The 25,000-nt window shown below is 39.3% G+C and overlaps 2 protein-coding genes across 8 annotated transcripts in view; one reads left to right on the forward strand and one right to left on the reverse strand.

The window, feature by feature from the left end:
* LOC143298485 (palmitoyltransferase ZDHHC15B-like) overlaps positions 1 to 19,685 on the reverse strand; it is a 39,619-nt gene extending 19,934 nt beyond the window's left edge. For 3 of the 5 annotated variants that reach the window (XR_013057392.1, XM_076611297.1, XM_076611298.1), the window contains exons 1-10: positions 19,554 to 19,685; positions 18,875 to 18,901; positions 17,844 to 17,938; positions 16,657 to 16,777; positions 15,766 to 15,835; positions 14,663 to 14,695; positions 13,978 to 14,098; positions 9,173 to 9,305; positions 7,536 to 7,662; positions 4,435 to 4,509 (exon numbers count right to left, since the gene is read on the reverse strand). Coding sequence is in view for 4 of the 5 variants with exons in the window: in XM_076611297.1 (XP_076467412.1) it covers positions 4,435 to 4,509; positions 7,536 to 7,662; positions 9,173 to 9,305; positions 13,978 to 14,098; positions 14,663 to 14,695; positions 15,766 to 15,835; positions 16,657 to 16,777; positions 17,844 to 17,938; positions 18,875 to 18,901; positions 19,554 to 19,668 (917 nt within the window). In the remaining variant the exon portion in view is untranslated. The remainder of the gene's footprint in view (positions 1 to 4,434; positions 4,510 to 7,535; positions 7,663 to 9,172; positions 9,306 to 13,977; positions 14,099 to 14,662; positions 14,696 to 15,765; positions 15,836 to 16,656; positions 16,778 to 17,843; positions 17,939 to 18,874; positions 18,902 to 19,553) is intronic. The other 2 variants (XM_076611299.1, XM_076611300.1) reach the window with 1 other exon arrangement.
* Positions 19,686 to 19,869: 184 nt separating this feature from the next.
* LOC143298835 (von Willebrand factor A domain-containing protein 3B-like) overlaps positions 19,870 to 25,000 on the forward strand; it is a 61,908-nt gene continuing 56,777 nt past the window's right edge. For 2 of the 3 annotated variants that reach the window (XM_076611831.1, XM_076611833.1), the window contains exons 1-2: positions 19,870 to 20,145; positions 21,830 to 21,853. In XM_076611831.1, coding sequence (XP_076467946.1) covers positions 20,082 to 20,145; positions 21,830 to 21,853 — 88 coding nt within the window. In that variant the 5' untranslated portion in view covers positions 19,870 to 20,081. The remainder of the gene's footprint in view (positions 20,146 to 21,829; positions 21,854 to 25,000) is intronic. The other variant, XM_076611832.1, reaches the window with a different exon arrangement.

Genomic DNA, 25,000 nt, shown 5'->3' on the forward strand with positions numbered 1-25,000 from the left:
ACAGACCTGATGGCTGTAAACGGCTATGAGATCTTAAACCTTCTACTTTAGATTAGTATACTGTAGTTTGATGTAGTGACCTACAGTCGGTAATACATTGTTGTAGCATGCGAAACAGAGTACTATATTGTTTTAGCATGCAAAACTGACTAGTTCTACATTCCACAGTAATATGAGGAATAATCAAGAGTAGCACTACTAGTCTTGTATCAAAAATTCAAACTGTAGAAGAAGAAGGGGAAAAAAAGGATTCCCACCACACCAACATTAAACCCAATGAAACAAGGGAGTGAGGGGCGAGACAGGTAGGAGGAATAACACATGCAAATTTCTCAGAGATTCTCAGAGAGATGACATGCCACAGCGTCTCCTGCCACTGTTGTGAAGCAGGCTGCCCTCCCATCAAAGAATGGGAAAAAACAATACAACTGTTACTAACAATGTACAGAGAACTAAAGGAAGTAACAGAAAGGTAAGACTCTCCACTAACAGAGACATGGATAAAATTTCATAAAATCAATGGCGATAAAGAAAGCGTTCCCCCAGGCAAACCTGTTTTCAGGCATTTCCTGTTCTGACTGACAAAGAAATAAAGGTGAGCTATGATCATTGATTCATCCACCAAATATTAATTCAGTCAAACAGTTTAACTCGGCATCAGTGAGTAAAATTAAAGAGAAAAGCACTTTCTCCAATTTCCTCACTCCACCCAGGGGTGAGTGGGTACCCAACTTCAGGGTGGGTTAAAACAGTGGAAGAAGAGGATTAGGCCTAGCCTTCCTATGCCAAGCCCTGGACACAGAAGAAAATCACTACCCCAATGGCTGTAAAATGCTATGGAACCTTTCACCTTTTTTTAACTTTAAGGTGTAGGGAGAACCTCTGGATTTTGACAACTGCATACATTTTTGTGTGGCCTAAGATGGTTTTCACTGAATTAAACAAAACAAAAAAGGGGGGGGGGGGATGGGGGGGACTTTTTTATGTAGATCAGCACACAAGAACAATCCATGTGATTGTGAAGCATCTTGTGTCAATGACATGATGGTATTGTCAACACAGCTGACCACCAGGAACATCTCAGAGCTTTCATGAAGCAGTGTTCACCAAGGACTGAGAGCGGTCTGTGCACACAGCACTTGCAACCTGGCAGTCCATGAAAAAATGCCTCCACTTCATCCACTCCAAACCTATACACCCTGGAGCCTCTTCACCTGTCCACAGCCAGGAGTGAGAGAGTCAAAAGTGACCCACAGATAACACTGACAACACAAACTCTTTCTTGTTGCTGTCGACAGCAGCTGGAAGGCTATCACAAAGACTTGGACACACCTGCAAATCTGTAGTTTACCTACCATAGCATGATTTTAGACACTGTCTTCAAGTGCACCAAATCATGACACTGAATAGAAAAGGATTAGCAGACAGGTGTAAACAGAAAATTCATGTGAGTGCAAGAAAACAAAGTCCAGAAGAAGGCACCATGTCTGTGTGCATTTCAATCTGCACATGCCAAGCACAAAAAGCCACTGACTGGCTAAAGTACAAGCACCTTATGTTCTGAAACACAAATACAAATATTTCCTTTTTTTTTTTTGATCAAAGCAGAGTTGATTCCAAGTGTATACTACAGATCAATTTTTATGTGTGGATTTATCATTTCTATTTGTGAACAAATAAGGTGACAATCATAGAACATACCTTTTCCTTTTAAGGTACCTTATCCAGCAGAGAAAACAGGTCATCAATACCATGAAGTACAGTGGGTGCAGTGTACTGAACACCAGAGTGTATTATCAATGATCACAGACACCTTGGCTTGAACTCAACTGTGTGCGCAAACACTCTGTTTCAATCGTGGATAAGTTCATTTCTTCCAGCCACGCAGATGACATAATTTTTCAGATTACAGCTCACAGAATGAGCACAGACTGCTCACTAGTGCATAGTTCTAAATTTGTAAGACAGACAATCTGAAGGATGAAATTTAGACTTTCGTCAGGGTTTTTTTCTGTTCTTTTTGTCCTGTTTTTTGAGGAAGTAATTAAGGAGACAGGACAATAAATGATGACTGAATTCCATTTTTTCTTCCTGTTTTGTTCAGACAGGCAGCTGTCTTTTAAAAACCAAACTCCTCCCTTCTCAGTGTTGAGTTTAATAACCTACTGACAGACACCCTTTAGGTTGAGTTGTTCTGTGCTTGGGTCTTGGTTCGATGAGGGTTGTGTTGTTTGAGAGGGTGAGTCCTGGGTGTCTTTATGGGTGGGAGGTCCACCTGGTGTTCATATTGGGAGTCCTGGCTGTCTGGATGGGGTGAGTCCGGGCTGTTCTTCTGGTGATCCAAGAGGAGAGTCCTGGCTGTTCTTCTGGTGATCCAAGGGGGAAGTCCTGGCTGTTCTTCTGGTGTTCCAAGGAGAGGTCCTGGCTGTTCTTCTGGTGTTCCAAGGGGAGAGTCCTGGCTGTTCTTCTGGTGATCCAAAGGGGAAGTCCTGGCTGTTCTTCTGGTGTTCCAAGGGGGAAGTCCTGGCTGTTCTTCTGGTGTTCCAAGGGGGGAGTCCTGGCTGTTCTTCTGGTGTTCCAAGGGGGGAGTCCTGGCTGTTCTTCTGGTGTTCCAAGGGGGGAGTCCTGGCTGTTCTTCTGGTGTTCCAAGGGGGAAGTCCTGGCTGTTCTTCTGGTGTTCCAAGAGGAGAGTCCTGGCTGTTCTTCTGGTGTTCCAAGAGGAGAGTCCTGGCTGTTCTTCTGGTGATCCAAGGGGAGAGTCCTGGCTGTTCTTCTGGTGTTCCAAGGGAGAAGTCCTGGCTGTTCTTCTGGTGTTCCAAGGGGGGAGTCCTGGCTGTTCTTCTGGTGTTCCAAGGGAGAAGTCCTGGCTGTTCTTCTGGTGTTCCAAGGGGGGAGTCCTGGCTGTTCTTCTGGTGTTCCAAGGGAGAAGTCCTGGCTGTTCTTCTGGTGTTCCAAGGAGAGGTCCTGGCTGTTCTTCTGATGATCCAAGGGAGAAGTCCTGGCTGTTCTTCTGGTGTTCCAAGAGGAGAGTCCTGGCTGTTCTTCTGGTGTTCCAAGGGGGAAGTCCTGGCTGTTCTTCTGGTGTCCAAGGGGGAAGTCCTGGCTGTTCTTCTGGTGTTCCAAGGGAGAAGTCCTGGCTGTTCTTCTGGTGTTCCAAGGAGAGGTCCTGGCTGTTCTTCTGATGATCCAAGGTGGAAGTCCTGGCTGTTCTTCTGGTGTTACAAGGGGGGAGTCCTGGCTGTTCTTCTGGTGTTCCAAGGTGGAAGTCCTGGCTGTTCTGGTGTTCCAAGGGGGGAGTCCTGGCTGTTCTGGTGTTCCAAGGGAGAAGTCCTGGCTGTTCTTCTGGTATTCCAAGGGAGAAGTCCTGGCTGTTCTTCTGGTGTTCCAAGGAGAGGTCCTGGCTGTTCTTCTGATGATCCAAGGTGGAAGTCCTGGCTGTTCTTCTGGTGTTCCAAGGGAGAAGTCCTGGCTGTTCTTCTGATGATCTAAGAGGGGAAGTCCTGGCTGTTCTTCTGATGTTCCAAGGGAGAAGTCCTGGCTGTTCTTCTGGTGTTCCAAGGGAGAAGTCCTGGCTGTTCTTCTGGTGTTCCAAGGGAGAAGTCCTGGCTGTTCTTCTGGTGTTCCAAGGGAGAGGTCCTGGCTGTTCTTCTGGTGATCCAAGAGGGGAAGTCCTGGCTGTTCTTCTGGTGTTCCAAGGGAGAGGTCCTGGCTGTTCTTCTGGTGTTCCAAGGGAGAAGTCCTGGCTGTTCTTCTGGTGTTCCAAGGGGGGAGTCCTGGCTGTTCTTCTGGCATTCCAAAGAGAGAAGGAGCTGCTGACACTGTTGCATGTATTCCTGATCCTTTCTGTGTGTTAAGGTAAGAGACGTGCTGCTAATTCAGCAGTTTTCACTCAGGTATTTCCCAGACTTCAGTGGTGTTGTCCATTCAACCTGGAGATTACCTGTTTTTGGTAATACAGGTAACATTTATGTGAACATTCTCTCATCCAAACACTCTCATCTTATGCTCATGCCCTCTGTGCCTGTCAGCGGAGCAGATCAATTCATAAAAATGCTCAAGTTGTATACTGATGAAATGACTTACATCACTGCAGTATTTGAAATACCACAAGTAAAAATTAACTTCTAATTAGCCATTGCGTTTTTTTGTTGTTTTTTTTTTGGTTTTTTTTGCCTGTTCTTTCACTTCCTTTTTTAATGTTTAAACTTTTAAAACCTCATGCTCTGTTCCCCACAGATGAAAAGGAAAAGACAAAAAATGTGACACAATAAAAGCAAAGCAAACAGAAACCAAACTACACAAATGGTTGCCCACGAAACAGAACCAAAAAAAAAAAAAAAAAAAAGTGAATATGCACAGGCACAGAAAGGAAGCCAAGTTGCATGCTGGGAGGTGTACAACGAAGGGAGGTGACTGTGAGAAGGTGGCGCTGACCTGGGGGTGTTTCCCATGGTGTCATAGCTGACTACAGGTTGCAAGCGCGATGGGAATGACACTCCGTCTCCTAGACTGTTCCGCAGCACAGAGAAAAAAAATGGTGTGCACTTACAGACCCAGACCACTACCCAGCCAATCACGATAAATGTAGGTCACTAAACAGCCAATCGCCATCAACATTTCATGCAGCAGGGTATAGAAAGAGGTCAGAGGTACTGCACAAGCATGCAGCCACATTCATTCACTTCCGGAGGAGATTCATGCACCAACAGTGCTTCATTTTTGTGCATGTCGGCAGATCCTACTGAGTTTGAATATTGATCTGACTCAAAAGACTAAAGACTGTCTCAAGTCACACAGAACGACTGAGTGAGTAAGTGAGTGAGTGAGTGTGTGTGTGTGTGTGTGTGTATGTGTGTGTGTACATGAGTGTGTACATGTGTGTGTGTGTTTGTGTGTGTATGCATGTGTGTGTGTGTGTGTGTGTGTGTGTGTTGTGTTGTGTAAATGTTTAGTGTACATGGGACTGCATGAGTGTGTATTGAAATGTCACTTCAACTATAAACAAAAGTCAAAGCCATCAATGCTCATGTCTTGTGCAGAAAGAAAGAAATGAACAGAGGAGAAAGGAAAGGGAAAAAAACAGAGAAACAGGAGAGATCAGACCTACAAAGACCTGATATCTCAATCTGTCAGCACACACTTTTTGAATTACCAATCATAGGTCTTAAATATATTTTTTTAAGATATATATATACATACATATAAAGTTGCTCCTTGCTTTCTAGATTTCTTTTCAAAATAGTAGTTTTGTGTAATTGTTAATCATTCCTTGACTGCAAATTCTTTTAACTAGCTCATTAATGAACATCAAGATTGGAATACACATTCTGACATGTTCACAATGAAAGCAACAGTTCAATCTCAGTAGTCACAAACATCCCCAGTCATTTAACACTCTGCACCCCATCAGTGCAGTTGCACTGCAGTTTCTGTGGACCAACCCTTGAACAGCTGAGAGCACTGTCGAAAAAATAATAATGATAGTATTTATGTAGCGCTGAATCTTGAGCAGAGACAAATCTAAGCGCTTTCACACCAGTCATTCACACGCATGCACAACTCTAAAACTGAAAAAAACTGAAGACAAGGAAGAGGTAGGGGAGGGAGGCTATTTTGTGAAGAGGTGGGTTTTAAGGCCAGACTTGAAAGAGCTGAGTGCGGAGACCTGACGAAGCGAAAGAGGACGTTCATTCCAAATGCAAGGTCCAGAGACAGAGAAAGAACGGCGTCAAAGCCATACATCATACAAAAAACACACACCCCATCAGAAGACACACTCAATCCACTTGAAATCACTGGTGAACACCGTAGAGCCTAAAGCCAACAAGCTGTACCGCAACGAGTGAGAATACAACTGACTCAGAAAAGAAAACTGGTGCCCACTGCAGTATGAAGTATCCATCCATCGGTCCAAGGGAAGCAACTGGGTGTTTGACAAATCAGTACTCGGGGTACAAAGAGCTAAATCTGCTGAGACAGCATGACACTGAAAGACTGAAGGCAGACTGAATGTTGTGTACCTAGGCTCTGATTCACCGTCAATGTAATTCATCTGCTCAAGTCCAATTATTGTAAGTTGTTTATCCTTCTGACATATCACCGACTCAATTCAAACATGATGGGATATCCCTGGACATTTTGGATGGGGAGGTGTACAACATACATCAGTATGTACATTCTTTTTTATAAATTGTAGTGTAAACTTTTTTACACTCCAGTGCTAACTGTTAACAGGAACATACTACACTCACGTGAAAGAAACTAAAAAACAATACCTTTGTTACTTCCCATTTTCTGAAAGGCTCCATGAAGATGCAAAGCAATGTGATTTTAATGGTGGTCAAAATGATCCTACATTTTCTTTGTTGTTAATTTGTATGTACAGTAGTATCCCGGATATAAAAAAAAATGGCACTGACATTTGTTCATCCAAAAATTATTTTTTCGAATGTCTGAGCACTTTTGCAACTTCTATTTATTGTTAAATCATTCCCATTTCATGAGCATTGTTTACAAAACAGACAGTAACAAAGGCCACATCTGGGTTGGACAGTACAAGGTTTTCAAAACAACAAACAAGCACATTAACATTCGCTGCACATCCTACACTGACACACAGCTTCAATTTATGTTGCTTTGTGCTTCCTGACAGCTTAGTTAAAACAGATAAATAAGAGGGACGGAGGAAGAAAACCACGCTTCCTCAAAAATGTAGACAGATTTCGGTTTCAAATGTACACAGATTTCAGTTTCAAAACAAGAGTCTGATAAAGGAAAAATCCAGTCATAGAGATTGTATTCTTTGATAAATCTCCTCTGAAAATAGGTATTCACTTACACAAACACACTCTCTCTCACACACATACTTATGCACAGAAGATGGAAAACAAAGGGGAGACAGACAGGCAGCAGAAAAAAACTGAAAACTGGCACAAGTACAACATACAACATGAGTATCGACTACAATACAGGCAATGATGGAACAACTCTTAAGGGTATCATTTAAATTACAATGGATCATCTATAGTTGCACAGCCCCAAATCAATAATTTTCTTTCTGTAAAACACATATTCACAGAGGACCTTGTTTATCATTCAATCCTGTTTTCATCAGAACGACAGCAGTCAGTTTCAGTTTGCTTCACCTGACTCTGTGTTAACAAAGTATATCCTCCTAGGTTCAGTATGTATACAGACTTGCACCTAGTCATGTTTCTGACAACAGCTCTGATCTCTCTGAAGCTCACGAACATACTGCTGTAACAATACTGTCCCAAGACGATTCAGAGCTCAGTAACAATCATCAGTCAGTTCTAAAACATAGTACAACTCTCTCATTTCATTTCAAAACCCAAATCAAACATCTTCACTCCACACCAAGGAAGAAAAAGCTGCTGTACAAGGTGTAAAAGCATATACTTCGGTTAAAAAAATCAGTAAAATTCATTATTTGCAGAGCAGCGATTACAGGAGGTGGCGTAAGCAAAGTGTTGAAAGGAGGAGGGAGGGGAGGTCAGCACCATGACAGCTATTACCTGCTGAAGACAGGCAGGAACCACAAGCGTGGCTCTTCCCCAAAGATCTCACGGCAGTTGGCCGCCCGCCCCAGGCTGAAGCCGTCCTTGTCTGGGCCTGTCTGGAACACTGGTGCCCGGAATGCCTCTGGAACACATGTCAGACACACCACAAATAGATCAGCACACTTGTTGACATGCTCAACACTGGTGCCCAGAATGCCTCTGGAACACACGTCACACACCACAAATAGATCAGCACACTTGTTGACACGCTCAACACTGGTGCCCGGAACGCCTCTGGAACACACATCACACACCACAAACAGATCAGCACACTTGTTGACACGCTCAACACTGGTGCCCAGAACGCCTCTGGAACACACATCACACACCACAAACAGATCAGCACACTTGTTGACACGCTCAACACTGGTGCCCAGAACGCCTCTGGAACACACGTCACAAACCACAAATAGATCAGCACACTTGTTGACATGCTCAACACTGGTGCCCAGAACGCCTCTAGAACACACGTCACAAACCACAAATAGATCAGCACACTTGTTGACATGCTCAACACTGGTGCCTGGAACGCCTCTAGAACACACATCACACACCACAAACAGATCAGCACACTTGTTGACACGCTCAACACTGGTGCCCAGAACGCCTCTGGAACACACGTCACACACACCACAAACAGATCAGCACACTTGTTGACACGCTCAACACTGGTGCCTGGAACGCCTCTGGAACACACATCACACACCACAAATAGATCAGCACACTTGACACGCTCAACACTGGTGCCCAGAACGCCTCTGGAACACACATCACACACACCACAAACAGATCAGCACACTTGTTGCCAGGTCATCAGTTGTGCCCCTACAGTCAATCTGTAAAGACATCTGAAGCAACAGTGTTACTTGTGGAAGGGATGGCACTGGGTATGTGTACAATTCAAAGAGGTATTTCTATACTTCTATACTTTCTATACTAAGAGTTATACTCTCTTGTATACTCATATATATATGTATATATATATATATATGTGTGTGTGTGTGTGTGTACATATGTGTATGTACACACACACACACACACACACACACACACACACACACACGTGTATGTATATATATACTTATATATATTCAGTGATCACTCTCTTCTATCTTACATTACAGGATGTGCTTAGACACACATTACTGCAGTGTATTTCATCAGTTTACATCAGCCATCAAACAATAAAGGCTGTTAGCTCAGAAATAAATTTATAATCATCATCAGTAAGTGTGTTCATGTGGCTTGAAGAAAATTGCACATACACACAAACACAAAATCCACACAACTGCAGCATCACACCCACATGCACATGCATGCGCATGCATACACACACCCACATGCAAACACACACCACACAGACATGTACACATACACATATACACACCACATACACAGATGCAGACATATGCACAAACACACACACACACACACATACGCATACACACACACATACATACACACACACATGCACACACCCACACATACATACCACATACAGACACAGATGCCGACATATGCGCACACACACCACACACACACACACACACACACTGCAAAACATACAGAGGAACAACCCTGCATCCACTCACCAAGTGTGGACCTGTTCTTGCAGACCAGGAAGATGTGGTAGGAGAAGAGAGAGATGAGGGAGATACCGAACATGATGGCCACAAAGAAGAGGAACAAGACATGGAAGCGCTCTATCCCACGCCCTGAACCACTCTGAAACAGATTCAGTTTCAGTTTTCTCAAGGAGGCATCACTACTTTCAGAAAGAAAAGATCTGAGCACATCACTCCTCTTTTGCAACATCTCCACTGACTCCCCGTCTCACACAGAATTAAGTACAAGATCAGCACTCTATGTTATAAATGTATTCACAAATCTGCCCCTTCCTATCGCTGTGGCTGGCTTCACATCTACACTCCATCTCGCTCTCTACAATTGACTACGGATCCACTCTGTTTACGCATACGCAGATTCAATCACTCGACTGTTGGCCGCTGTTCTTTCTTTGTCTCTGGACCTTGCAATTGGAATGAACTTCCTCTTTCGCTTCATCAAGTCTCCGCACTCAGCTCTTTCAAGTCTGGCCTTAAAACCCACCTCTTCACAAAATAGGCTCCCTTCCCTGCCTCTTCCTTGTCTTCAGTTTCTCCAGTTTTAGAGTTATGCATGCGTGTGAATGACAGGTGCAAAAACGCTCTGATTTGTCTCTGCACAAGATTCAGCACTATATAAATACTATTATCATTATTATTATTATTATTAATATACACCACACCACATCTGCTAGCCAAAAATGCATATATGTTTGTGCACCTATCAGTGTGGATTTCTTCTACAGAATTTTATCGAGGACAACACTTATGTCGCAAAGGGTTCTTTTTAAGTGCACACAGCGCCTTGGATTATCATCTCATCCAAAAACTATAAAGGGTGAGACCAGGATTCAAAGCCAGACCCTCATGGACACTATACTGGGAGATAAGTGTCTTCACTATTCTGCCATTTCCTCCCTCCCCTGAAACTGAACATGTTGAAACATGTCATGTCAGTACTGACTAACCACCAGCCAAAAGATGTCACAGCATCAACTGTACAGATTTTAAAAACAGAAAAACTTGACATCAGACATTGCTGATCAGACTCCAGCCGACCACACAGGGCCATATCAGGACTGTCTATCAAAATAAAATCCAACCATGATAAACTGACAGCTGTAGATTTCATAGCATCAAATATACAGTGCAGCTGTACTCATAATGAGTCTTATAAAGTGTACTGCTTTTCAAACCTCTGTGGTTCATTTCACAAGAACACCGATGCATACACACACACACCAATATAATAATGACAACACTCAAAGAATGGGTTCTAATGCTCTGAGTTGGTGAGATAAATGGAACAGGACACAGTACAATTTTCTGACAGCATTTTACGTGACAGGGAGGTGCTGAAGGCTTCCTCACTTTCAGAATTTGAGGAGCACTTCCAAACTCTGAGCATATGAACGCAACTTTAAATTATGTCTCAACAAATACAGGTACTCAAAGTTTAAGAAAGAGATTAGTTTTTTCACATATTGTAATGTCCTTCAGTGGGCAGAAATCACCACAAAACAAAGCCAGGAGATCAACTTTTTTTGTTTTGTTTTTGTTGTTGTTGTTGTTGTTGTTGTTGTTGTTTTTGTTTTTTGCAACCAACATGAAAAATAACCAGAAAATCAGGAAATTAAGAAAGAAAGAAAAAACAAGGGAACAACAGCAATTAAAAAAAATTCCTATCCACCCCTGATGATTACCAGTGGAAATCTCTTTAGTCAATGATACAGTGCTCTCTTTGCTGATGCTGCACCATACCATACACATCTTGCTTTAACCCTTTCAGTGCCAAGCCTACTTTATGCACAGTGACAACTATTTGTCAAGGGATGTTTTGATCACAGTGGGTAAATTTCTTCTATTTTCAATTCTAGCATGCAATCTACTGAAAAAAACATTGAAATAACCCATACTTTTCTAAAAAGGAAAATAAACACACTATCCAATTATGACAATTTCACGAAAATTTAGTGCTTTTGAAATAGAAAAATTCCTACGATGACAGAGATGAAATTTTCCATCCTGAAGCACTTTCTCGCAAACCAGATGGGGAGAGAATCTTCTATCATGGGGCACTGAAAGGGTTAGAAAATAATTCAAAAAACACAACAGCAAAGAAACAACAAACACATGAACAAAAAGAAATCAAAAGAACAAAGAAAAAAATCTGATGATTATAGCTAAAAACAATATCATATTCACACACCCCCCCCAAAAAAAAAAATTTTTTTTTTTTTTTTTACATAATCATAACATGAAAGCGTTTTTTTGAAAAGTGAAAACCGATGATCAACAAAACAAGCTGAACAAAGAAACAGAAAAAAGAACCTTGTATGTGTGCGTTAATGCCTCTGTGTGTGTGTGTGTGTGTGTGTGTGTGTGTGTGTGTGTGTGTGTCACTGTGTGTGTGTGTGTTCAGCAAGAATTTCATTTCTCATTCTACATGTCACACTGAGCACAACATCAAGTCTGAAATGCTAGAAAATAAAAGGGGTTAGATGACCTGAAACATACACAGATAGAGGATGACATGATAAAACAAATAAAAATCAATCTCAGAAAGACAATGACTAAAACTTATTTTTGTTTATCTGCATCAAGATATATCAACCTTGACTTGAGGCACGCCGATTATAAAACAAAAAAGAGAGGCAAGGCCTTCAAGACTCACTTGTGATACACTTTAACAAAAATATTTTAAAATCTAATCACTAAAATGTGTTCTGTATTTGTAATTATAAAGCTTCGGGTTAAAAAAAAAAAGGCCTGAACGCAGATTCAAACTCGGCATGTTCTAGTTGTCTTTACTGCACTATTGCAGATCCATAAATGACATTAAAAAATTAACATTTAAGCATGCTTTTTTTAAGGGCGATAAATCAAATGTGGTATTCGAAATGAGAACACTGTTCAAATCATATTATTCTGGTGTATCTTGGGCATTTAAAAAATCTTTAAGGGCAATTCAGATTTCTTTAAAGTCTGCGGCAAAGGAGACATGGCTATCGCCGCAGTTACACTGCAACATTTACCGTTTTTCTCTGGATCTAGGTAGATGTACAAGTTTAGTTTCACCTGCCAGGAAAGTACAACACAGTCGATTCAATTTTTCTTTTATGGTCATTCTAGTTAACTGAGTATCCACTTTAAAAGATTCATATGCAGTAAGCATGTCAGTGATGTCCTGTGTCACTGTATGTGTTCTGTCCAGAATTTGTATTTCTTTCCATTTAATTGCAAACAAGAAAATCGAGATCATGCCGTCCACTCACTAAGCATCACCAATGCCACTGCAACTGGGATTCAGTAATATGGTGTTTTTGGAATCCCGGAAATGGCCTCAACGAAATAATCCGTTAATGATACAGGAAACATGGCTTCATTCAGGAGACTTACAAACTTTTACTGGTATGATTGTGAAGATTTTTTTTTTCTACGATTTTTGAGCCAAATTTGGTATTGACAGACAAAGTATTTCCAGAAAAAATGGCAATGTTAATGTTTATCACGGACACACAGACATACAGACAGACAGACACTGACAGACACACACACACACACACAGACAACCAAACACCGGGTTATAACATAGACTCACTTTGTTTACGCAAGAGAGTCAATAAAAATTGTTCACAGATTTTTCTTTCTTTTTTTAGCTTATAAGAAGACATGCCATCTAATTCAACAGGAGAAAAAATAAGATGAAACACTCAAACTGGAACACTGAATCAAAAATATCAAACAAAGATTCAAACTGGAACACTGAATCAAAAATACCAAAACAAAGTCTTTGTGATCCAAACAATGAAAATGTTGTGGACAATAGCATTGTAAAGAAAAAAAAAATTTAAACATAAAAAAAAGAAAGAAAAAAAATCACCATAAACAGTTTACCGCGTGGCACAGTCTGCACAAAAGCACATCCACACACACGCACATTACCTATTACCAGCATGCATACACAAACAGAAAGGGGAAGAGAAAGGTGTCTAAAAACACTCACAATTACATAGATATATAGAAGGAAATAATAAATTTGAAGGAACAAATCTAAACACATCCACCCTATCTTCTGGACCATCCTCAATCTGCTTGTTTGTGTGAGTTCTTATCTAAAGGAGTACTATGAACCATTCTGGATATAAAGAACTTTATTTTGTCTAATGGCTTTTAGACTTCCAGGCCTTGTTCATTTTCCAAAATGTACAAAACATTTGTCAAAGTGATTCCCTCCCTTCGCCCACCGACATTCAAAGCACACATGAACAAAGATGGACTGATATCAATGACAATTTCTGCAAAACAAATTTCCTGGCAGCACTTCCAGGCATGCGCATTACAGAGTGCTTTTTGTGTGTTGAATGTTGTTGTTGTTGTTGTTGTTTTGTTTGTTGTTGTTTGTTTGTTTTTTGGTGATTTTTTGTTTTAGTTTTTCTATATTATGTTCTTCTGAAACAAAATGAACATCTTCGTCAAAGGATATTGTAAAGTAATGCCACAATTTTCTATGAAATAATTTGCATTTTCATATATCACATAAAATCCAGAAAACCTGGCAGCCATGGTTAAATTTTTTTCTTTTTTTTAAAATCATTTCAAAAACTCAAGAAAATAAAACTACTGTGATATGTAAATCTTAAATCTTTATCATTTCATGACGTAACTTGGAATCACTTATCATCTAACAATCCCAGAACAACTAACGATTCACTTTTATATGAACTTAAAAATTAGACAAGAAAAAAAAAACTTCCTGTACTGCAAACTGAACTGTAGACTGGTATACTTACGGTCCAGAAGTTTATGAAGTACTTGAGGGAGGATACAGCTACGTAGAAACAGTATAGCAGACCATATCCCAAGAACAGTACAAAGAACTTGTAGTTGGTAAAACCCACACAGTTGTTCACCCTGCATAGTGCACATTAAAAAAGAAGATTGAAATATATATATATATATATTCAGGCAAACAAACAAAAAGTAAAATCAACCACATAAATAAACATGAAAAATGAAGATTTTAACAATGTATAATCAGAACTAAATCTAACTAATCCAACAAGATTTAAATTCATGTCTAGTTATGTAGACACACTGGGCAAATTACACAACATGCTCTCTCTCTCTCTCTCTCTCTCTCTCTCTCTCTCTCTATATACATATATATATATATATATATATATATATATCATACTTGCAGATATAGAATATATATACATATATATATATATTTTTTTTTTTTTTTTTTTTTTTAATGTATGCACACAAATCTTGATTTTCAAAATGTCCAGCCAATCAGTTCAATATCCAATGTGAAAGTAAAAATGATTAACCGAACGTGCTCTCTTCAAAAGTCAATTTATCGTATAAAGCAAGGCACTGTATGCGCTCTTTCTTTTCAAACATGTGACTAAGTTTTGGAAACTGCAAAGAAGCCTTTCTAATGACAATGACAGAAGTTTGCCATGAACTCACCAGGGACAATGGTGGTCCATCTTCAGCACACACCTAACAGACACACACACAAAATATATATTGTATATGAACCAGTATGATAAACAACACCAACCTAGGCATGATTCTATTGTTGTTTTTACAACGGTTGAATCATACATCAACTGTCTCACTTTTCTGAGAATATGCAAGTGCTCTCTCTCTCTCTCTCTCTCTCTCTCTCACACACACACACACACACACACAAGCACACACAACATACACACAAATATGTATATGTGTGTACAATAAATACAAACACACACACACACACACACACACACACACAGAGAGAGAAAGCATCATCTGTATGTAAACCCAGGTATGAGCCTAACAGTAGTTTTAAACTGAAAACATCAGCTATACCTCAAATTTCTAAGAGTAACCATGATGCGAGTGTTCTGTTGGGTGTGTGCATGTGTGCATTTATGCATGCATGTGTTTATGTATGTAGGTAGGTATACACATATGTGCACATACACATATCCATACACAGTGCTTTTTCTGCTTTAAAAAAAATCTTTTTGTCAGTATATCTTTTTTTTCTACCCCTAATCAAACCAATAATGGTTTTGAATTAAATAATCCAGATCTAGTTCACTCAGTCTCTCTCTGTCTCTGTTTTTCTCTGTCTCTCTCTCATACACACACATACACAGTGACACACAAACATAGGCACTGCTGAGTTGTTATGTTTTGATTTAGTTTTGATCTGTCTCTTAACATGTTTGCCTCTGTCCATCAGACCTATGCTATCATTTCTAAACCATATCAAAACTCTCTCTCCCTCCCTCTTTCCCTCTCTCATACACGCACACACACACAACCCCATCCCCCCACACACACAACCGCACACACATGCAGCCTACCACCTCCCTCCCCCCCTACCCCCATTCTATACATACAGTGTTATGTATCACTCTGTATTTTCCTACCTGCCACACTTGTGGCACATAGGCAGGTTTTACAACCTGTCCATCAATCAATCCTGCTTCTCTATAAAGTATAATGGGACAGAGAGCACAGGTGGGATGACAGAATGGAAGATAATACATGAGAAAACCTGCAGAGTTATCAGCACTTACGTGGAGCACACTGAACAATGGTGACACCGATCTGGCTTGATACACTTGCATTTCTCACAGTATCGGGGAACTGAAACAGTTGACCACATCAAGCTATGCATGCAAGAAACAGTTATTTACGAGGGGTTTAGAATGATTGTTCCCTCCTCACAATCACACAAATACGCTCAAAATTATTGTTCACCACTCACGATAATGCATGCAAGCATGTTCACAAATATTAACATCTTCCTTATCAGTCTGCATGCCTGTGTGCATTATTATCCTGTCAAAAAATTGCCAGCAATCTCTTCACTCTATGATGGTTTGAATGGGTAGACATGTGCCTGTGCACAATGAATAAGATGCAACAATGCTTGCAAAAATAAAACAAACAAAAAAACAACAAAAACAAACAAACAGAACTGACAATTTGAAATCTCTTTTTTTTTTTTAAATATTAAATATAAACATTAACTCACTATCTGATTGGGCCTCCATTCTATAAAAGAAAATTCAAATCCGTCACAAACGTAACTTTGCAGTGAATCAGGATTGTTAAATGATGAACATAATGACAAGAACACTGAACAGCCAAGAGATAAACAAAGGAACTTGAAATCTGTTCCCACAACTTCAGTCTGTTGCACCAGTACAGTAACCTGAAATAACAATTACCAGAAAACACAATATATTTATATGCTTCCATGACATTCAAGATTTGTAAACAAAACATCGCTTTTTTATGGTAATGAAATACTGTTAATGTTCATTAATACGGCACAAATTTTAACTCTCACTCGCATTCCCCCACACCAGTGAAACATAGTAAATAAAACAGCTGTAACCAAATCTGTGTGGAAAAGACACATTCCAAGTACAGTACACATTACAGTGATGAACGATGCTCACAGCCTGATATTGTGCGGGTCTGAACAGGCAACTTTCTGGAGATCTGTTTCAGCATTTCTTTCTGTGTCTCTTCATTGGGCTCTGTCTCCAGCCTCTCCGCCACTGACGGAGCTAGGAAAAACTGAAAACAGTCATGATGACAGAATGAATGAATGATATGGATACTTATATAGCGCCAGTCCTCAGTCAGAGACCAAGCTCTAAGCGCTTTACAAACAAGGGGTCATTTGCACAACAGGCTGCCTACCTGAACAGAGCTGACTGATGGCTGCCACTGGGCGCTCATCATTCTTTTCCTGCGTCATTCAATCAGATTTCAGGCATGCACACATACACACTCAGACTGACATGTAACATTTTACATGTATGACCATTTTGTTTGTTTACCCTGCATGTAGGCAGCCATACTCCGTTTTTGTGGGTGTGCAAGCTGGGTATGTTATTGTTTCCAAAACCCACCGAACACTGACATGGATTACAGGATTATGTGCGTATTTGATCTTCTGCATGCTATACACAGGAAGGGGGTTCAAGCACCAGCAGATCTGCAAAAACGCTGACCTGGGAGATCAGAAAAAAAATCCACCTTTACCTACCAGGTGCTGTTACCGAGATTCGAACCTGCAACCCTCAGACTGACAGTCCAACACTTTAACCACTCAGCTATTGTGCCCATCATAACTGAAGGATATGGTGACCAAGCATTTTGTAACATTAACAACAAAATAGATGACAGTCATGTGAAAGTCTCTGCTATCATAAACAAACAGTAAAAATATTGAGATATATATCAACCACTAATGACGAAATATGTGTGATAATAAATTGAATGGGTACATTCATGAGAAATGAAAAAAGCATGTGGGTGTGACTGTGAGCATGTGTGTGTGTGACAGTTTGTGTATGTGTGAGTGTGTGTGAGTGTGTGTGTGTGTGTGTGTGTGTGTCCATGTATACATGTTTCGGTGAGTGCGTGTATGTGTGTGCACATGTATGTATTTGTGTATGCTCGTGTGCATGTATGTGTGTGTATATATATGTGTGTGTATGTGTGTGTGTGTGTGTGTGCATGCGCACATGTACCTGTGCATGCATAACCATGTTATAGCAAGCGTGCCACATGTGTGCATGTGTGGTGTTGTGGTGTGTGCATTATGTATAAACAACGTTAGGTAACATGCACTCACATCTCTGGGCACCTGACCACACTTGGTGAAAATGGTCTGCCAGTAACACCAGACAAACATGAACAGGATGGGGTGATACAGCAGCAGCAAAACCACTGCACACACACACAGATAACATTTTCCTCACTGGTTACTTTTCAGCCACATACTGTTGCACATTAATCTGTTCTCAAGCTAGATCATTATTAAAAGACAAAGAGTCATTCCGCCCTTCCTATTCTCCTGCACCCAATACTGCTATGCATCTTCCATGTGTCTGCTGGATCTCATTTTATATACTGTGTACATACACATTTATTTGCGTGTGAATGACTGGTGCGAAAGCACTTTGATTTGTCTCTGCACAAGATCCAGCGCTATATAAATACCATTATTATTATTATTATTATTATTATATAACTAATACATGTAATGACAACAAAAAATGAGTTCCTTAACTTTCCACACATATTCCTGGGACAATAATCCTTTTCTGTATCAAGTGTGTGTGTGTGTGTGTGTGTGTGTGTGTGTGTGTGTGTGTGTGTGTGTTTGTGTGTGTGTGTGTGTGTGTGTGCGAAAAAGAGAGAGAGAACTGCGCACATGCAAATCTCCCTGTGAGTGCAATTGTAGTGGTACCGCCAACTGATGCTGTTGGATACTTTTGCCAGGAACTGACAGGAAATTATGTCATGGCCTGAAAATATTGAATCTAATGTAAAGCTGTTTTGTAATGTATCCGTGTTGAATTCTGGCACAGTTTGCAGTCAGGTCTCTCTCTCTCTATCTCTCTCTCTCTCTCTCTCTCTCTCTTACTCAGATACACATGAATGAATACATTTCAAACACACATTCTCTTTTCCTCTCCCATTGCCATGTATTGTGGCAAAAGGCTGACGTACATTAAATTTCTTTAAATAAAATACCAACATCTTTAGCAAAACAATGGAAAATGGGAAGCATGAAAAAAAGAAGAGAGGAGAGAAGAAAGAGAAGGGATGAAAGATAAAAGGGGGAAAGAGAAACAACTGAGATCATCACAAATGAAATACCTTTTTCAGCGATGGATTCAACAGTAACTGAAAAAGAAATAAAGCAAAGTATATCACTTAGCATACACAAATCAATGTATCACTCAAAATAAGAATAAAACAGCAAGTAAAACTGGTAAACCTCTGTGTGTGTGTGTGTGTGTGTGTGTGTGTGTGTGTGTGTGTGTGTGTGTGTGTGTGCTGTTTTGAAAGTGATATTACAAAATCATTAAAGAAATTTAGGATGATAGAGAAAGTGCCACATGTGTGCTATCCAGGACCTGAGGTAAGAGAGGCCTATTGTGCTGACAAGCTTCATCTGTTGTCATGTTATGATCTTGACCCCTTTCATTTTTTGCTCTTTTTTCTCTGATTACCGGTCAGCAATTTTGGAGAGGAGAGATTCATCCAAAACTGGCAGGTAAACATCAAGTAAAACTAAAAGATTCATGAAATTGAATCTTTTAGTTTTACTTGATACTTATCTGCCTGTTCTAGAGATACACTCAACATCAACAGCAGGCTTAATGGCGTTCAAACATGTGATCCCGGTTATATTTCAAAAATTTGAGAAAAGTGACACACACAAGTGCTGTGACCAACTAGAAAAACCGTCTGCTACAACGGGAAAGCCGTTCGTTAACGTTTCCTTTAATCCACCCAAGTTCCCGTTAATAGGCAACTGTACACATCAACTTACAGAAACACATCTGAACAACATAGGCATAGTACGACCATGCCACAATGGCAGAGATGAAGATGACAGGAGCCCATTTTACAACATTACAACAGGCTCTAAGAACCACTGGAGCCATCTTCCTTGTTTGTGGCCACCGACTACGTCATCAAATTATGTGTTCAAAATAATAACAATTAAATAAAATGTGTTGTTGTTTTTTTAATTTGTAATGAAATTATACTTTTTTCAATGTAGGCAAAGATTGAAAAATCTTTAACAAACAAAAATCTGTCGACTGTATTTATAAATTTCGCACATGGCAACAAACTGTGTACAGACATGGCGGTAGTCTGAAAAGCTCTCTTGCCAACAAGGGAAGCTAACTGGTGTGTTTGAAGTTACACATCTGTCTATCTGCCGGGGTCCCGCCTTGTTCTGTGTCTGATTCACCAGTCACGTTTTTGAAAACAACTGAAGTGGAAACAAGGTGCTAGATCTTTATGGTCTTTCCCGTTATTTCTGCTGTCAGCAGAGGAAAGACCTGTAACAATGACGTCTATGAGTGCCGAGTTCCTGACGGTGGACCCGTACTTGAAAAATGCATTTTCGTCAGGTAAGTTGTAATCAGAGGGTCTATTTATGATTTTATCAGAATTTGAGTGAATTAAATTACTTTAATGGGGGGAATGGGTTAAGCAAAAGCATGCCTAGTTTGTTTGTTTGGGGTTTTGTATTGTTTGTTTTTTTCAAACCCTCAAGGCAAAGAAAAAAACGAGTATGATATTACTGATAACAAGAAAAAAACACATGCATCTACTAAACATAGACAGGGTGCACCCAGCACGTATGCATATGATTATCATTATGTATACATACAGGTATATAGCAAGCTTATATACACATCCCTAATAAGAGTGGAAGTATGCATTACTTATGTATACATACATATAAACAAGCACAACACACCCTTAAAGTGGAAGCACACATTACAGCCAATATAAATTGTGTAGCCCGATAGCACAGAAGACTTGAAAAGACTTATTATCATTTAAAGAAAAAGGTAATGTTATTGCTGAAATTATGGGGTTTTTTTAACATGAAAAGAGTGATTGACACACATAATGAGTGGATGCCTCTACAGAAAATGTCAAGTGTGTGGAACTTTGATTGAGAATCAAAATCTTACTCAATAGTTCTTATTTGATGAATAGATAAATGTAAAAAAAAATATATATATATATATAAAAAGAACAAAAAAACCTAACAGTCAAAAGAATATAGTATAGTAGAATGTAGCCTTCCAAGAAAATGGGGGGGGGGGGTCTAAAAAAAATATTAATTTCTCTGTTTTGACAGTGTTCAAAGAAAAATGCAGTTTGCATCATGATCAAACCAGTATTTCAAATCATTATCAGATTCATACATATGTTTTTATCATTTCCACCCATGCCCAGGAGTTCAACAGTGATTATAACTGATAGTCAATTATTAATGTGTGGAAAGAAAGTGAGTCTGTTTCTGATCTGTTTGTGTATGCGGGTGTGCATGCATGCATGCATGCGTGTGTGTGTGTGTGTGTGTGTGTGTGTGTGTGTGCAGGCATGCCTGTATGGATTAAGAACATGCAGACTGAATCTGTACATTTGTTATGCACATAGTGCATTTCATGGTGACTGCAGAAAAGCATGAACATGTGTTTTCTGTTCAGTTCAGTTCAGTTACACAAGGAAGCATCACAGCATTCGGACAAATCCATATACACTACACACCATCTGCTAAGCAGATGCCTGACCAGCAGTGTAACCCAACATGCATAGTCAGGCCTTGAGCGGGGGGAGTGGGTGGGGGGAGGGAGATAAAAGATTCATAAACAAATCAGTAGGTAAGTCATCAAATTAATGAATAAAAAATTAGAATAAATAAGTATAAATAAATCTTCAAAGAAAAAAACAAAATGAAAATAAATGTAAGTAAGAAAATAGATAAAGAAATGAAATAAAATGTTTAAAAAAAAAAAAAGGTTTTCTGATCAAAAAGATAACACTTTTGTAAATACTTTCCTTTCATCATGATAAATGAAATTCTTCATATTCTTATAATATGTTAATGTATTTTAGAAGGTGCATTTTATGTTTATTCATTGTAGTGTAAGAGTAAGTGTTATCAAAATATGATATTACAATATGACATAACATGACACTACAACTGTACAATGCTCTGATGTAATGCGACATAACATAACAACATAATAATTGACATGATCAGTACTCTGGTTTTTTTCCTTCTTAATTTTATAGATGAAGAAACAGATGATAATACATGTAAGTTCACCATTTTTTTGTTAAGTAGAGCTACTCTTTGTTTGTTTTATTGCTTTCAGGGACAAATAAAGTTTGCTTATGTTCTTTTTATCTGTCAGAAACGCAGTTAGATGTTTTAATGTCTTGGTAGTGCTCCGGCCAGGTTATAAATATATCTATCATTTAGATGCCAGATTTTTTTTTAAATTGATACATTTATGTGTGTATATATATTTATATATACATATATATATATATTCATTATATTGTGTATGTGTGTGTGTATATATATATATATATATATATATATATATATATATATATATATATATATTGTATTTGTATTTGTGCTTCTTTTTATCACAACAGATTTCTCTGTGTGAAATTCAGGCTGCTGTCCCTGTAGCACGGTCGCTACACTACAGCGCCACTCTTTTTTTTTTTCTTTTTTTATTCTGCGTGCAGTTTTATTTGTTTTTCCCTATCAAAGTGGATTTGTCTACAGAATTTTGCCAGGAACAACCCTTTTGTTGCCATGGGTTCTTTTATGTTTATCGTCTCATCCGAATGACTAGCATCCAGACCACCACTTAAGGTATTGGTGAGGGTGAGAAAATATTGGCAGCTGAGCCATGATTCGAACCAGCATGCTCAGATTCTCTCTCTCTCTCTCTCTCTCTCTCTCTATATATATATATATATATATATATATATATATATATATATATATATATATATATATATGTATGTATGTATGTATGTATGTATGTATTATCATTACCTGATCAGATATGTGCAAACATGTAATCTGGTTTATTGATTATGATGTATTTAGTCTTAACTCTGAAGGAACTGACAGCTGTAGTTGTTTCTGATCAGTATATATACTATATATACATTGTTGTCTCTCTGGAAACGTGACTGTGTTCGTATACATTCATTCAGGAGTGTGTGAGCAATGTATGGGTGCCTCTGTGTGTGTGTGTGTGTGTGTGTGTGTGTGTGTGTGTGTGTGTGTGACACAAAGAAAGTGGGAGAGAGTGGTCAGTTAGGTCAGTCAAATGATTAGAGTTGATTGGTTGGTTTGTTGATTAAACAGTTTGTTAATTTACTAACTACTTAATTGCTTTAAAAGTTTATTGGTTAGTTGACAGGCGCTGATAAAAGTAATTCCAGAAGAAAAGCATACAAAGACACATTTACATCATTTTCTTTGTAATTTACTGTTCGTTTAGTTATGACCGAAAAAGCAGGTCATGGTCATGTTCAATACAAAAACATGGAAATTGCTTAAACCTTTACTGTGTCAGACTCAATACATGTTACAGTGTATCAATTCTCATGGTTTCTTTCATGAGTAGACAGGATACTTTTTTTTTCATTGCAGTTGCTGAATGCCACAGTGTTTTTCTTTTAATCTGCATTAAAGGGTATTTTGAAAAAATTACTGACATGTTTTTGTGAGACTGCTTTTTCAATTTTTTATTAGATGCGCCATCATAGTTTTGGGTACAGGTAATTTTTGCATTATGATTAAAATGTGTTTATCATAACAAGTGATCATTAGTTGACGGAACGGATAAATATTAACACTTATCAGTTTTTAGTTCTTTTCATGTCTGTATATATATATATCATTTGTATTATACAGAGTTGTATTTTTTGTTTGTTTGTATTGAGAGACATTTACATGTTATTGGGTTATATATCTTGCATACCAGATGTTCTATATATTTTGTGTATATATGCATGTATTGTATATATCTTTTATTTCATTTCATATTAGGAATATTACTGAGTTACATACCTTGTATATGTGATGTTCCCTGTTTTTATCATTATTTTAGGTTCACACACACACACACACACACACACACACACACACACACACACACACAGACACACACACACACACACACACACACACACACACACACACACACACACACACACAGAGAGATTCACACACACACACACACACACACACACACACACACACACACACACACAGCACATTATCTGTGAACAGATGAATTTAACAAGGGTAAAAATTTGTTTTACATTTTGACTTGCAGCCCCGGTCTGGCCCCCTCTGGGCAATATCACCCATACAGAGACAGTGATCCACTGACATAATAAATTTTGTGAACCTATTTCACAGACCAGATTCACTCCAACAGCTCCATTGAGCAACCAGGTACCCCTTTCTGCAGACAGTTATGTATTGAGGAGGGTTGTTTGTGAAACATGAAAGGCTGTGGCCTCCTACGTGCTTGCTGTGTTGTATGTCCCTGGGGTGTGTGTATAGATCAAGACTTCTCCATTCTGCATTCACTGTGGGGGACCATCCTTGGAGACAGTCCTCTCTGCTAGATTTGAATTTGATGTGGTTACGCTGAAATGCGTTCTTTTTACTGCGATATCATGTTTCCCCTTTTATGTACTGCTACTTTGGCCTGGTGAAAATGCAAAATTTGCTGGACTTTCTGCCCTGTTCAAAACAAGAAAAATGGCTATTTTTTTGTAGCACAGATGTATTTCCATGTTCTTTTAGATCGTTTGAATTTAGTTTGCAGCTCTTCCGCCTGTCCATTTCATGGCATGTCATGAACAACAACTGCTTTTTGATACTTAAACTGCCTATAAAGTGGAGTTTGGGGGTTTTCAGAATTAGAGGCAAGGATTATTGTCACAGTGGCAAAGTGCTGATCACAAATTTACTGTAAGCACCACCTTTCAGCGGATCACTGGAGCATGCCAAGAATGACAGACAGGTGTTTTTCCACCAGTACTCTTATTCCCAGACCATACTGTTAAAGTTCTTCACCCTTGACTTGACATAATCTGCCTGGCTGCGTCAGGTCACTTCTTCAAGTCTGAGCCTTATTGTATGTAATCCAAGACAAACCCCCTTGTGTCACAGCCATGGATTTACAATATTTCAGGACTGTGCGTGACGGTGTCGGCAAACTGGCTTTAAGCAGGCAACAATAGCACAACAATAAGGGCTGTCAGACATGGTAATGTTTGGTGTGAAAATACAGCAGGTCTGGAATAACTTGTTGGACAGGTTGCTTGTGTACACTGCCCGTTTTCTGGGTGTACCTACTTCTCTCCCTATCAGTCCCTTTCTTTCCAAAATGTCAAACTTTCTTGGGGGCGGGGGAT

This window comes from Babylonia areolata, chromosome 24 (assembly GCF_041734735.1).
Source record: "Babylonia areolata isolate BAREFJ2019XMU chromosome 24, ASM4173473v1, whole genome shotgun sequence".
Classification (NCBI taxonomy): Eukaryota; Metazoa; Mollusca; class Gastropoda; order Neogastropoda; family Buccinidae; genus Babylonia; species Babylonia areolata.